General features: G+C 64.5%; 3 protein-coding genes across 17 annotated transcripts in view; 1 reads left to right on the forward strand and 2 right to left on the reverse strand.

Moving 5' to 3' along the window:
• PHRF1 (PHD and ring finger domains 1) overlaps window positions 1-5,958 on the forward strand; it is a 36,450-nt gene extending 30,492 nt beyond the window's left edge. For 8 of the 9 annotated variants that reach the window (XM_032149284.2, XM_032149286.2, XM_058437079.1 and 5 more), the window contains 6 exons: window positions 158-312; window positions 781-3,432; window positions 3,948-4,099; window positions 4,257-4,517; window positions 4,711-4,839; window positions 5,370-5,958. In XM_032149284.2, the coding sequence (XP_032005175.1) occupies window positions 158-312; window positions 781-3,432; window positions 3,948-4,099; window positions 4,257-4,517; window positions 4,711-4,839; window positions 5,370-5,513 (3,493 nt within the window). In that variant the 3' untranslated portion in view covers window positions 5,514-5,958. The remainder of the gene's footprint in view (window positions 1-157; window positions 313-780; window positions 3,433-3,947; window positions 4,100-4,256; window positions 4,518-4,710; window positions 4,840-5,369) is intronic. The other variant, XM_032149288.2, reaches the window with a different exon arrangement.
• Window positions 5,959-6,136: 178 nt separating this feature from the next.
• IRF7 (interferon regulatory factor 7) lies at window positions 6,137-9,624 on the reverse strand. Of its 7 annotated transcripts, none has more exons than XM_032149296.2 (11): window positions 9,404-9,624; window positions 8,826-9,127; window positions 8,578-8,740; window positions 8,281-8,494; window positions 7,977-8,032; window positions 7,678-7,903; window positions 7,456-7,542; window positions 7,290-7,370; window positions 6,829-7,218; window positions 6,623-6,741; window positions 6,139-6,488 (listed from the first exon to the last, which is right to left on the reverse strand). In XM_032149296.2, exons 2-11 carry the CDS (start codon window positions 8,843-8,845, stop codon window positions 6,333-6,335), a joined length of 1,512 nt encoding a protein of 503 aa, XP_032005187.1. In that variant the 5' UTR covers window positions 8,846-9,127; window positions 9,404-9,624; the 3' UTR covers window positions 6,139-6,332. The 7 variants fall into 7 exon arrangements, with proteins under 7 accessions (XP_032005188.1, XP_032005189.1, XP_032005182.1 ...); XM_032149292.2 differs by having other exon boundaries at window positions 7,977-8,035; XM_032149294.2 differs by having other exon boundaries at window positions 7,977-8,035; window positions 9,372-9,624.
• A 579-nt stretch (window positions 9,625-10,203) lies between these two features.
• Window positions 10,204-12,311, reverse strand: part of CDHR5 (cadherin related family member 5) — an 8,435-nt gene continuing 6,327 nt past the window's right edge. Inside the window, exons 13-14 of the mRNA XM_032149299.2 lie at window positions 11,571-11,728; window positions 10,204-11,393 (exon numbers count right to left, since the gene is read on the reverse strand). Coding sequence (XP_032005190.1) covers window positions 10,974-11,393; window positions 11,571-11,728 — 578 coding nt within the window. The 3' untranslated portion in view covers window positions 10,204-10,973. The remainder of the gene's footprint in view (window positions 11,394-11,570; window positions 11,729-12,311) is intronic.

Genomic DNA, 12,311 nt, shown 5'->3' on the forward strand with positions numbered 1-12,311 from the left:
CTTCTTATAACAGCAGCCGGAGCCAGGGCTGTGGGGGAGGCACAGGCCCGGCCCAGCGCCACTCTCCCCGGCTCCCACCTGCTGCAGGGCTCTGCCTGGTGCTGGCCCTCAGGCCGTGGGAGGCAGTGATGGCAGGCCCTCGGGTCTGTGCCCACAGGAGTCGCCCCCCTGCTGCGGTGCCAGAGCCAGACTTGGAGGAGGAGCCAGTGCCTGACCTGCTGGGCAGCATCCTGTCGGGCCAGAGCCTCCTGATGCTGGGCAGCAGTGATGTCATCATCCACCGCGACGGCTCCCTCAGCGCCAAGAGGGCGGGTGAGCACCTCCCCTGCCATGGCCCCTTCCTCTGTGGGCTGCTGGTCCTCTGGCTGTTCCCAAGCACTTAGCCCATGTCTCAGTCACAGAAGATGTAGCTGAAGTTGGGGGGACCATTCCTCAGCCATTTTTCTCCACTGATTTCCCTTCTTGAGCAGTTTCCCAGTTAGGTCCGAGTTCTTACCCAGCCACACAGCTTCATGTTCATAAGAACATGTCCTAATGGGGTACTGCACCTGCCCCTGGTTAATATCGTGTCCTAATGGCCTCAGGCACTGTACTTTGTCATCACGGAGTGACTGTTGAAGCAGCTCTCCGGGTGTGGAAAGGCGAGGTGTCCACCTCAACAGGCAGACGGGAGTTTAAAGCGCACGACCTCACAGAAAACCAGTTGTGATAAAAGTTAAGCCACTGACATTGAAGAAGAGTGGGTGGGAAATGATTGCCATTGACTTTTTTGTTTTTTAGCTCCAGTTTCTTTTCAGCGAAACTCAGGCAGTGTGTCCAGAGGGGAAGAAGGATCCAAGGACTGCCTGCAGCCCCGAGCACTGCCCTCTGGGAGCCCGGCCCAAGGCCCCTCAGGAAACAGGCCACAGAGCACAGGGCTAAGCTGTCAAGGCAGCTCCTGCATCCCCACCCGCACCTCGGGGGCACCTGTGAGGCTGGACTTGTCAGCAACCCCTGGGTCGGTTCAGGCTCGGAACTTGTCAAATGGGAGCGTGCCTGGCTTCAGACACAGTCACAGCCCCCGGTTCAACGGCACCAACGAGCACACTTTGCCCCTGCCTTCTGCCACGTCTAAGATCTCGAGCAGAGATTCTAAGCCCCCATGTCGCAGTGTGGTGCCGGGGCCTCCCCTGAAACCAGCGCCCAGAAGAATGGACATCTCTGAGCTACCCAGGATACCAAAGATCAGGAGAGATGACGGTGGTGGCAGACAGGACATGGCCCCGGCCCATGGGCAGAGCACTGAGATCCCCAGCGCCTGCATCAGCCGACTGACCGGCAGGGAGGGCGCCGGGCAGCCAGGGCGAGGCACGCGGGCAGAGAGCGAGGCCAGCAGCAGGGTGCCCCAGGAGCCCGGCGTGCACACGGGCAGCTCCCGGCCCCCAGCCCCCAGCTCCTATGGCAGTTTGGCCCCACTGGGACCATCAAGAGGGAAAGGGGTTGGGTCGACCTTTGAGAGCTTCCGGATCAATATTCCTGGAAACATGGCACATTCCAGCCAGCTCTCCAGCCCTGGCTTCTGTAACACGTTCCGGCCTGTGGACAATAAGGAGCAGAGGAAGGAGAACCCCTCACCCCTCTTCTCCATCAAGAAGACGAAGCAGCTCCGGAGCGAGGTCTACGACCCCTCCGACCCCACCGGCTCCGACTCCAGCGCCCCTAGCAGCAGCCCCGAGAGGTCTGGCCCTGGCCTCCTGCCCTCTGAGATCACACGAACCATCTCCATCAACAGCCCGAAGGCCCAGACGGTGCAGGCTGTGCGCTGCGTCACCTCCTACACGGTGGAGAGCATCTTTGGTACAGAGCCCGATCCCCCTCTTGGACCATCCTCCACTGTGTCCAAGCTCCGGGGTGCAGTGGCTGCCGAGGGGGCCTTTGACACGGAGCGAGAGGAGCCCACAGAGAGCCAGGGCCTGGCTGCCCGGGTGCAGAGGCCATCCCCACCGGAGCCCTGGGACGAGGAGGATGGGGCGTCTTGTAGCACCTTCTTTGGCTCTGAGGAGCGGACGGTGACCTGTGTGACTGTCGTGGAGCCAGAAGCCCCACCCAGCCCGGACATGCCGCAGGCTGCCACCCACAGAGTCGTGGAGCTCAGGCCCCCTTCCCGGTCCCGCTCCACATCCAGCTCCCGCAGCAGGAAGAAGGCCAAGAGGAAGAGGGTGTCCAGGGAGCACGGACGGACGCGCTCTGGGACACGCTCTGAATCCAGGGACAGGAGCTCGAGGTCAGCGTCACCATCAGTGGGTGAGGAGCGCCCCAGGAGGCAGCGGTCCAAGGCCAAGAGCCGGCGGTCCTCCAGCGACCGCTCCAGCAGCCGAGAGCGAGCTAAGAGGAAGAAAGCCAAGGACAAGAGCAGGGAGCACAGGCGGGGCCCCTGGGGCCACAGCCGGAGGACGTCCCGGTCACGCTCGGGGAGCCCTGGCAGCTCTTCCTACGAGCACTATGAGAGCAGGAAGAAGAAGAAGAGATCAGTGTCCAGACCTCACGGAAGGGAGTGCTCCCCCACCAGCAGCCTGGAGAGACTCCGCAGGCACAAGCACCAGCGGGAACACAGCCACGAGCGGCCAGACAGGAAGGAGAGTGCGGTGTGGCCGCGAGACCGGAGGAAGCGGAGGTCCCGGTCCCCAAGCCCGGAGCACAGGCCACGGGGACACAGGCGGCCACGGTCCCGTGAGAAGCGGCCGCGGACCCGGTCCCATTCCCCAGAGAGGAAGGGGGCTGTGAGGGAGGCTTCCCCAGCACCCCTTGCACAGGGGGAGCCAGGGCAGGAAGACCTCCCCCCCAGGTTGCCAGCCTTGGAGGAGGCACGTGTCTCGCCGGAGGTGGCTACGGCCGACAAGGCCCCCCTGCAGGCTGCCCCTGTCCTGGAGGTGGCAGCTGAGTGTGAGCCCGACGACCTGGACCTGGATTATGGCGACTCCGTGGAGGCAGGACACGTCTTTGACGATTTCTCCAGCGACGCCGTTTTCATCCAGCTCGATGACATGAGCTCGCCACCTTCTCCTGAAAGCACAGACTCTTCCCCGGAGCGAGACGTCCCACCAAAGCCTGCGTTGCCCCCAGCCAGCCTGGCCGTGGCTGCCATCCAGAGGGAGGTGTCGCTGATGCACGATGAAGACCCTTCACAGCCCCCACCTCTGCCGGAGGGCCCCCAGGAGCCACATCTGCTCAGGCCGGACGCGGCTGAGAAGGCTGAGGCACCCAGTTCCCCGGATGTGGCGCCTGTGGGGAAGGAAGACAGCCCCTCCATGAGTGGGAGGGTACAGGAGGCAGCCCGGGCTGAGGAGGTGGTTTCGCAGACCCCCCTGCTGCGGTCCAGAGCCCTGGTGAAGCGGGTCACCTGGAACCTGCAGGAGTCGGAGAGCAGCACCCCCGCCGAGGACAGAGCCCCCCGTGAGTAGGTCCCCAGCCCCCGCTGAGGACAGAGCTCCCAGTGAATAAGGCCCCAGCCCCCGCTGAGGACAGAGCCCCCCGTGAGTAGGGCCCCTGCGCCCCCCGAGGACAGAGGCCCCAGTGAATAAGGCCCCAGCCCCCACCAAGGACAGAGCCCCCCGTGAGTAGGGCCCCTGCGCCCGCCGAGGACAGAGGCCCCTGTGAATTTAACCCCTGTCGAGGACAGGGCCCTTGAGTGAGTAGGGCCCCGGCCACCACAGGGAACTTCTGGAGCCAGGGAAGGCTTGGATAGTGGGTGTGGGGGTCTCCTGCAGGTGGGCAGAACAGGTCATGGTCGGGGATCAGTGGCTAGGAGCTGGCACACCTCGCAACCTCCCCTTGCTGCTGGGGGTGGATCTGAGGGCTGCTCTGTGGTCCTTGCTCCTGGCGCTTTTCTGGATTTTTCCAGCCGTGAAACAGCATTCTGGGCAGGGGTGGGCACAGAGCACCCACCTCCCTGTCTGTCGGGCCCCCAGGGGCACCACTTCACAGGCCACAGAAGCCCCGAGAAGGAGCCTGGGACATGGAGGACGTGGCCCCTACAGGGGTCAGGCAGGCGTTCTCCGAGCTGCCCCTTCCCAGTCATGTGCTTCCGGAACCTGGGTTCCCAGACACAGACCCCTCTCAGGTGGGTGCCTGGGCTGGAGGGCTGTGGGCTGTGGGCAGTGGCCTGGCACCCGTGTCACACACACCACACTAGGCTGGGGCTGAGGCCTCACGCACGGCTCCTGGGCACAGAGCTGCCAGCCGTAGGGCCCAGTGCTCAGCAGGGGTGTCCTTCCCAGGTTTACAGCCCCAGCCTGCCGCCTGCCCCAGCCCAGCCCTCAAGCATCCCACCCTGCGCACTGGTCAGCCAGCCCACGGTCCAGTTCATCCTGCAGGGGAGCCTGCCGCTAGTGGGCTGTGGGGCAGCGCAGACCCTGGCCCCAGTGCCCACTGCCCTGACCCCAGCCTCAGAGCCAGCCAGTCAAGCCACTGCAGCCAGCAACTCGGAGGAGAAGACCCCGGCCCCCAGGCTAGCTGCAGAGAAAACCAAGAAGGAGGAGGTGAGTCCTGCCTCCTCCCACTTTCCCCATGTTCCCATCTTACTTTGAAACTAAAGTTGTTGGGGCTGAGTTTAGGGGCGGAAGCTGGTCACTGTGCCTCTGGAACTGCAAGGGTGTCCAGAACCACAGTGCCTCTGGCGAGAGGGACTCCCGGCCCCCTGCCTGGCCACATCACACACGTGTCCCCCTCTAGTACATGAAGAAGCTGCACATGCAGGAGCGTGCTGTGGAGGAGGTGAAGCTGGCCATCAAGCCCTTCTACCAGAAGAGGGAGGTGACCAAGGAGGAGTACAAGGACATCCTGCGCAAGGCCGTGCAGAAGGTGGGCTGTGCACGAGCCTGTTTGTGGGGCTCGGGGTCACGGTACATCGCTGCTGTCTCATCAACACGGACTTTGGGGTGACCGTGAGTGCAGGTCCTGAGGTCAGCCAGCCAGGTTAGGGGTCGGGGGCTGTATTGCCACATCCTGCAGGCCTGGGGTCAGGCCTGTTCGCCTGAGGCTGCCCCTGGCACATGCTTAGGAAGGAGGGTGCCTCAGTGCACCCTGGGTAATTTAGAATTACCCAGCCCACGCCCAGCTTACAGACCCCCAGAGGTGAGCAGGTGCCTGGTGACATCTCAGCCCATGCTCCCCCCCGACACCGTGGGACCCTCAGTGGCCTTGTGAGCGGCGTAGCGGGCAGGACGGGGATCTCACATAGGTGGGGCGGCCCCTACTGCTGTCTGTCTGCGTGCTGCACTCAGGGCCTGCCCCTGAGCAGGGCAGGCAAGGGAGCCCACCTTCGGCCCTGGGCTCTGGCCCGGAACATCTGGATGTGAAAGGGCGTTTGGTGATTGCACCTCTTTCTCCAGATCTGCCACAGCAAGAGTGGAGAGATCAACCCCGTGAAGGTGGCCAACCTGGTGAAGGCGTACGTGGACAAGTACAGGCACATGCGCAGGCACAAGAAACCAGAGGCCGGAGAGGAGCCGCCCACGCAGGGGGCCGAGGGCTGAGGCTGGGCAATCACGGGCCATGCCCGGGGAGCTGTCGGGAGTGGCGGGAAACGGGGCCATGCCCGGGGAGCTGTCGGGAGTGGCGGGAAACGGGGCCATGCCCGGGGAGCTGTCGGGAGTGGCGGGGAATGGGGGGCATCAGCATGCCTGCCGTCAGGTTCTTGCGCTGACACCTGGTCTGTGCGTCTGTCTTGCTCACAGTTGAAAACTGGACACTTTTGTATGTATATTATAGATACACTGTTTCCATTCTAATTTATCAAAAATGGATTATCTTTAGAAACCTCTTGATTGACTTACTACTTGGAAGATAAAGCACTTGGTGATCAGGAGGGGCTCCTGGTGGGGTGGCACGTCCTTGATAAATCTCTAGGCGGCCTCCCGCCAACAGCTGCTGTGTACCTCTGGCTCTGAATTAGGAATATCTTTACTTTCTCTTTTTCAATTATGTTGTACTCTTGTAAATAATTGCTCGAGTTTGCACTCAACACAGTTGCCTCCTGGAGGCAGGGTGCAGCAGTGGCAGCCTGAGGGCTGGCGACAGGTGTCCGGCGTGGGGAAATGCTGTCCTTGCCCTCGGCACAGCTGGTGGGAGTGGCTTTGGCGGCCACCTGCCTCTCAAGGGTCTTGTTCTTTGAGTCGAGGCTTGGCTGTAATGTGTGTGGTGAAGATAAGTGAATTGGTGTGCAGGGAGGCTGTGGAGGTCCCCTCCCTACCTGGGCCTCTCCCGTGTTCAGCCTGGACCCAATTCCCCACCAGCCAAGACGCCAGTACGTGTTGTGGAGTTCTCTTTATTAGACTGGGCGGCCGCGGCCAGCTCTAGGCGGGCTGCTCCAGCTCCATGAGGAAGCACTCGATGTCGTCATAGAGGCTGTTGACGCTGGACAGGCAGAGGCTGAGGCTGCTGCTATCCAGGGAAGACACACCCTCACGCTGCGTGCCCTCCAGGTGCACTCGGCATAGCCAGGGCTCCAGCTGCCAGGAGGGATCGGGCGTCTGTCAGTGACCCGGCGGATGGCCTCCCCTCCCCCTCCCCAGGCTCTGAGGGCATTGGGCGTTCTGTCAGTGGGCCTGAGCACGTGGCCTCCTCCCTGAGGCTCTGGTCTCACCTTCACCAGGACCAGGCTCTTCTCCTTGGGCCTCCCAGCCGACAGGTCCTGCCCGAAGCCCAGGTAGATGGTATAGCGTGGGGAGCCGCGGCGCTGCCGTGCCCGGAATTCCACCAGCTCTGAAGAATGGGGGTCTGCTGAGTACCTGGCAGGCAGGTGCTCCCAAGGACCCCTGGAGACACCCCCCAGGCAGGGGCCTCACTGACCTCGGAAGAAGACTCTGAAGTCGAAGATGGGGGTGTCACAGTTCCGAGGCAGCAGGCAGGCTGGGGTGGAGGGGCTGGCGGAGCCTGGGGGGCCGCCCACCTCCCAGTACACCTTGCACTTGCCCATGCGCCGTGCCCACAGCTGTGGCCCCCGAAGCTGCAGGTGCAACCCAGGGGCCACGTGCCGCAGCAGTTCCTCCGTGTAGCGCAGCTGCTTCTGGTCGGGGAGCTCAGCGGGGCTGGGGAATGCTACCTGCTGGGGGTCTGTGGCCCGGACAGCTGGGTCTGGGGGGCCGTATAGGAACGTGCAGCTCGGGTGTCCCACCACTTTCTGCAGCACCGTGCGGCCCTTGTACATGATGGTCACGTCCAGCGCCCCTGGGCTGGGCTCTGTGTGGAGACCAAGCTGTGAGTGATGGGGGTGGGCGGGGACAGGCTGCCCCTTCCCGGGATCCACTCACCTTGCACCGCGGTGCAGGCGCTTGGGGAGGGTGCCAGGTACGGCTCTGCCTGGTGCGGGGGCTCTGGGGCCGTGGCCTCGCCTGCATCCAGAAGGGAATCCTGTGCTGGCACCTCATCCCCAGCCCCTCCCTGTGCCCCAGGCCTCCCAGCCTCTACCCCTCTCACCTGTCATTAGTGCCGCGGGCTGGGGCCCGGGGCTGGGGGTCGCCTCTACTGCCCACCCGTACAGCTCCCCAGCAGGGAGCCCTGGGCCTGAGGAGGGGAGGACAGTAGGAACGGTGGTCCCTCCTCCTCCTCCAGTTCCCAATCCCCAGCCCCCTTCTTAAGTGTCCGTCCAGGTGCACTGGCCCCTCCCGCGCTCCCCCCCTCCCCGGGCACTGCCCACACCTCCAGCACAGGCCCCAGTCAGGGGAAGCCCTTCTTGTCCCTCTCCAGGAGCCTCGGCTGGGACTGGATCTGCCCCCCATGACGCTGTCAGCAGATGGCCCGCCAGGCAGCTCTGTTGCACTGCCTGGAGCAGGAGGTCCCCCTTGTCACCAGCTGGGGCAGGGAGGGGGCCTGGGGCTTGGAGTCCCGCATCTCTGTGTGCCAGGAACGGCCCTGGGGGCCCACCCTGCAGGGAAAGGTCAGGGTCAGCTTAAGCAGCTCCGCGGCCTGGCAGGAGGAGAGGCAGGAGAGAAGGCTACCTGTGGTGGCGGGACGGCCGCGGGGGCCTCTGCCTCAGTCTGGTCCGTGCCTGGGCCTTCTGAGGGAGAATGGGGCAGGCGTTAGGCCCCGAGACCAGAGTGAGAGACACAAGGAGAGCCTGGTGTAGCCCCCACCAGCTTCCTGGCTGTGAACCCTTAGGCTGTGGCCTGAGGAGGTGGGGATGTGGCTCCACCTGTTGTGGGCCTGCTGGCAGCCTCTAAAACCACAAATCTCACCCAGAGAATGTTCCCCTTTCCCCAAGCAGGACGAATGCCAACGCTCTTGGCAGCCGGCGTCGCTCACCTCGCCAGCACGGCTCCCGGCTCAGCGCGTACACCTTGTGCGGGTCGGCCGGGTCGCCCGAGTTATCTCGCAGCATCACGAAGCGACGCGTGCTGCGCAGTGCGCAGCGGAAGTTGGTTTTCCAGCCCGCGCGCTCCGCAGCCTCAGCCTCTGGGGGCGGCGGGTCACCTCCCCTGCTGCCAGGCGGCCACCTGCCGCGGGCCACGGCCCAGGCCTGAAGAGGGGGACGGAACACGTGGGCCGGGCCCGGGGGGTCCTAGGCGGGCTCTCCCACCCGGGGCGGGGCCGGGGTCCCACCTTGAAGATGCGCGCGTCGGCCTCGCTCAGGTCCTTGCGAGCGAAGTGCTTCCAGGGCACGCGGAAGCAGGTGCGGGCCTCGTCCAGCCACTGCAGCCCCTCATAGCAGCCGCTGCTGATCTCTCCAAGGAGCCACTCTCCGAACAGCACGCGTGGGGCCGCCCTGCGGGTGCCCCGCCGCAGAGAGTGAGGGCCGGCTGCAGGGCGCTCGGGGACCGGCATCCGCAGAGGGAGGGCCGGGATCTTACCTCTCAGGAGCCAAGGCCATTGCTCCTTCTGCAGGGGCAGCTAGGTGGCGGTCAGGTGTTACAACAGGGGAGGTAAGGGCTCCTGTGGCTGCAGACGTCAGGCTGCGGCCACAGGTCGTGTGGCCAGGTGTCACAGGTGTCCACAGGTGTGGACTGAGGGCTTGTAGCCACCGACGCCGCCTCGGTGTGGATCTCTTGGCAGAGGGGGTACAGGTGTGACTGCAGGTGTGGCCGGCGCGCACACATGAAGTCACAGGTGTTGAACCAGTGTCCAGGCGTGGCGGGCAGATGCAGGCCGGACCCTGCGGAGACGGGAAAGGCGACGTCAGGGGCGGGTCAAGCTCCCGGGAAAGCGAAACCTAAACAGTGGCGCTTCGCACCCTCCCCGATCCCACCCCGTCCAGTTCTCAGCTCCGCGGAACCCCGCCTCTGCCTCCGCCTCCCTCCCCGCCTCCTTCCCCGATTCCACCCCGTCCCATTCTCAGCCCCGCGAAACCTCGCCCGTGCCTCCGCCTCCCTCCCCGCCTCCCTCCCCGCCCGACCCACATCCCTCAGGCTCCCTCAGCCCTTGGCTCTACCCCTCCGGGGTCACGGAGCCCCGGCGGAGGCTCTCGCTCCCGGGCCTGCACCGCGTGGGTCTGGGGTCCCCAGTACGTGGGTGCCAGAGCCGCCGGGACGGGAAGTTTCGTCTCGCGGGGAAGCGGAGGGCCGGCGCTTTTATGGTGGCCGGGCCGGGGGCGGGGCCCGAGGAGCTGCAGGTGCAGCCAAGGAGGTCCCGTGGCCAGGCGGGAGTTTCCGCGAAGGGCGCGCGCCGCCTGTTCCTACGATCGGATGCGACCAGCGGAACCCCGCCCCGGGCAGCGCGGAGTAGGGAGGGGTGGAGGGAGTAGGGAGTGGCCGCAGTGAGCCGAGATGGAGCCATGCCACTACAGCCCAGGGGACAGGGCAAGACTCAGTCTCAAAAAAAGAGGAAGCGGGTAGTGGGAGGTGGACGTGCCTCGAAAAAGGGGCAGCTGCACCGTTTGCGTTTCTTTTTTTGAGATGGAGTTTCGCTTTTGTTGCCCAGGCTGGAGTGCAGTGGCACAATCTTGGCCCACCACAACCTCCGCCTCCCAGGTTCAAGTGATTCTCCTGCCTCAGCCTCCCGAGTAGCTGAGATAACAGGCATGAACCACCACGCCTGGCTAATTTTGTATTTTTAGTAGAGACGGGGTTTCTCTATGTTCGTCAGGCTGGTCTCGAACTCCCGACCTCAGGTGATCCGCCCACCTTGGCCTCCCAAAGTGCTGGGATTTAGGCGAGAGCCGCCGTGCGCAGCCCCCTTTGGGTTTTTTAGATTGTTCAGACAAGAATATCAGATACTCTCACAATTAAAACATTTGGAAAGGAATTAATGGTGTATTTTCATTAGGGAAAATGCTGACAACTCACAAGGGACCCCTTGATGGTTCTGGGCATGGGCACCCAGCCTGGGCTCCGGCCTTGGGAGAAGCGAGGGGAATGTGTCTCTCACCCCTGGGCCTCCTGGTCCGGCTCCTGCTCAGGCCACATGGCGCGCCCACCCGCAGCACGCCTCAGTCCGGGCCTCTGGGCGGGGTGTTTACTGCTGTGCCCCAACTCAAGCATGTAGATTTCAGAAGGGGACTAGGACCCCCAGCAGGTGTTTGAGACCACCGGCTCCCAGGAGCATCGTCTTGGGGGTTTGCACCGGCTCCTCAGCCTCCCCAGGCAATCTCTGTGTAGGGTCCGGAGCGGGAGGTCTGAGTTGAGCGGGTGACTGAGATCCCCGGTGCAGGTGGGGGGAGGGGAGCCCCCTCTCGGGCTGTGGTTAGAGCGGGAGAGGAACTTCCTAGGCCAGCTGGCACAGAGCCTCAGGAAGGCGGCGGGCACAGCAGGTGGTTTACGGGAAGTGCTGCAGCCTCGGGGTGGGGACAGCGTGGCCAGACCCACCGCCCCTATCTGCACACCCGGGCTCAAGCGCTGATGACGATGGGGGACGCGAGTGAATGGGGCCCCCGTGCACCCGCGCGCCTGCCCCACGCCATGGCCTGGGTTTCGGGAGCCTCGCTTTATTCTGCCTCGGGTCGGAGGTTGGGGGAGCAGGACCTCCAGTGCCCGCGCGGCCGGGGTAGAGGGTGGAGGAGCCGCTTAGATGTAGGAGTCATCGTCACCGGGCGCATCGTGGGGACCCCCACCCCTCCCCGCGCCCTCGCCCTCGTCGCCGCTGCCGGAGTCACTGGCGCCATCCACGTCCAGGGTGGGTGCGTTGAGAATGACCACGTCTGCCTCCGCCCCGATGTCCTCGCCAAACCAGACGGCCTTGTACCCGCCCTCCGGCCGCCGCTCCTTGGTCAGGATGGACCTCACCGCCGTGGGGCTTCCGCCGGCTCGGGCCGCTGTGGGGGGCTCAGGGGCACCGCCTGGGGAGGCAGGGCCGGGGGGCGCAGGCTCTGTGGGCATCAGTGCCTCCGCGGGCTTGGGGTCGTGCGTGGGGCTGGGGACGGGCACCCAGTTGTCCTTGTGGTCAGGGAGGAACGTCTGGTTGTCAAAGCCTTCGGGCTCGGGCTCCTGTGGGCAGGAGTCAAGGCGTCAGCAGGGTCCTTGGGTCTCTGCAGCCTTGGCCTCTGCACACCCTCATTCCACGCTGGACACCCCTCCGCCTCCACATCTGCCCCTCCGCCCTCCCCTCTTCTGTCCCCCACTGCCTGCCTGGTCACCTGCCCTGCCCTCCACCCTGGGCCTCACCGGAGCTTTGCCAGAGCAGCACTTGAGCCAGGGACCATAGTGCTTGTGGACAAGGACGGCAAGGCCAAGGAGAGCCAGCAGCAGCAGCGCACCCAGCACCCCACCCAGGGCCGCCATGTCCGCCACCGAGAAGCGCCTGTCCTCCAAGGGGCCGCCACCTGGCATTGCAGTGGAAAACGCCATCACCCCTGCACTGTTGAGTGCCCCAGGCATTCCCCATGCCAACCTGTGCCAGGCTTGCGACACCTGGGTTCCACTCAGGCCTGGGCTGTCTCCCAAATCTCAGGCTCTGCGGACCCTGGCTCGAGGGGCCTGTGTGTCCCACTGAGACCCTGGGGCCCCCCTGGGGAGGCCAAGCTGCTCACAGGAGCTCACAGGAGGTGCAGGGACTTGCAGGGTGAGCGGCAGCCGTGGGAATCGTGGGATTCGCTGGACACCATATCGACAGTTTACCTCACTGGGGGCCTTAGGCCTGTTTGTGTCTGTCAGTCCCAAACAGACCCCTCTTTGGGATTTCATGGTCAGGCCAGGTCAGCCTGGGGTGGACCCTTCCTACAGCGTTTCCCGTACCAGCCAGTGACCTGAGTCAGGGAGGGAAGGCAACAGAGTGGGTGCTACCTGAAGATGGGGTGCTCCTGCTGAGGGGCAGCGGCTGAGAGGTTCCTGGCTCTGGGGTCTGTGCTGTGCCCCCACCGGGAGTGGCTGGTTGCTGGGAGGTGCTGGTTCCCACACCGGGGGGCA

This window comes from Hylobates moloch, unplaced genomic scaffold, assembly GCF_009828535.3.
Source record: "Hylobates moloch isolate HMO894 unplaced genomic scaffold, HMol_V3 SCAFFOLD_4, whole genome shotgun sequence".
Taxonomy (NCBI): Eukaryota; Metazoa; Chordata; class Mammalia; order Primates; family Hylobatidae; genus Hylobates; species Hylobates moloch.

Bases quoted from the DNA above. Each gene is read 5' to 3' on its own strand.
- IRF7 (XM_032149290.2), bottom strand. From the start codon at position 8,799: ATGCCGGTCCCCGAGCGCCCTGCAGCCGGCCCTCACTCTCTGCGGCGG. The intron at 7,543-7,677 runs GTGTGGGCAGTG...TCCCCTCCTCAG, and splicing joins GACTGGGGCCTGTGCTGGAG to GCCCAGGGCTCCCTGCTGGG. The intron at 6,742-6,828 runs GTCAGTGAGGCC...CCCATTCTTCAG, and splicing joins CTTCAGAGTCTTCTTCCGAG to AGCTGGTGGAATTCCGGGCA.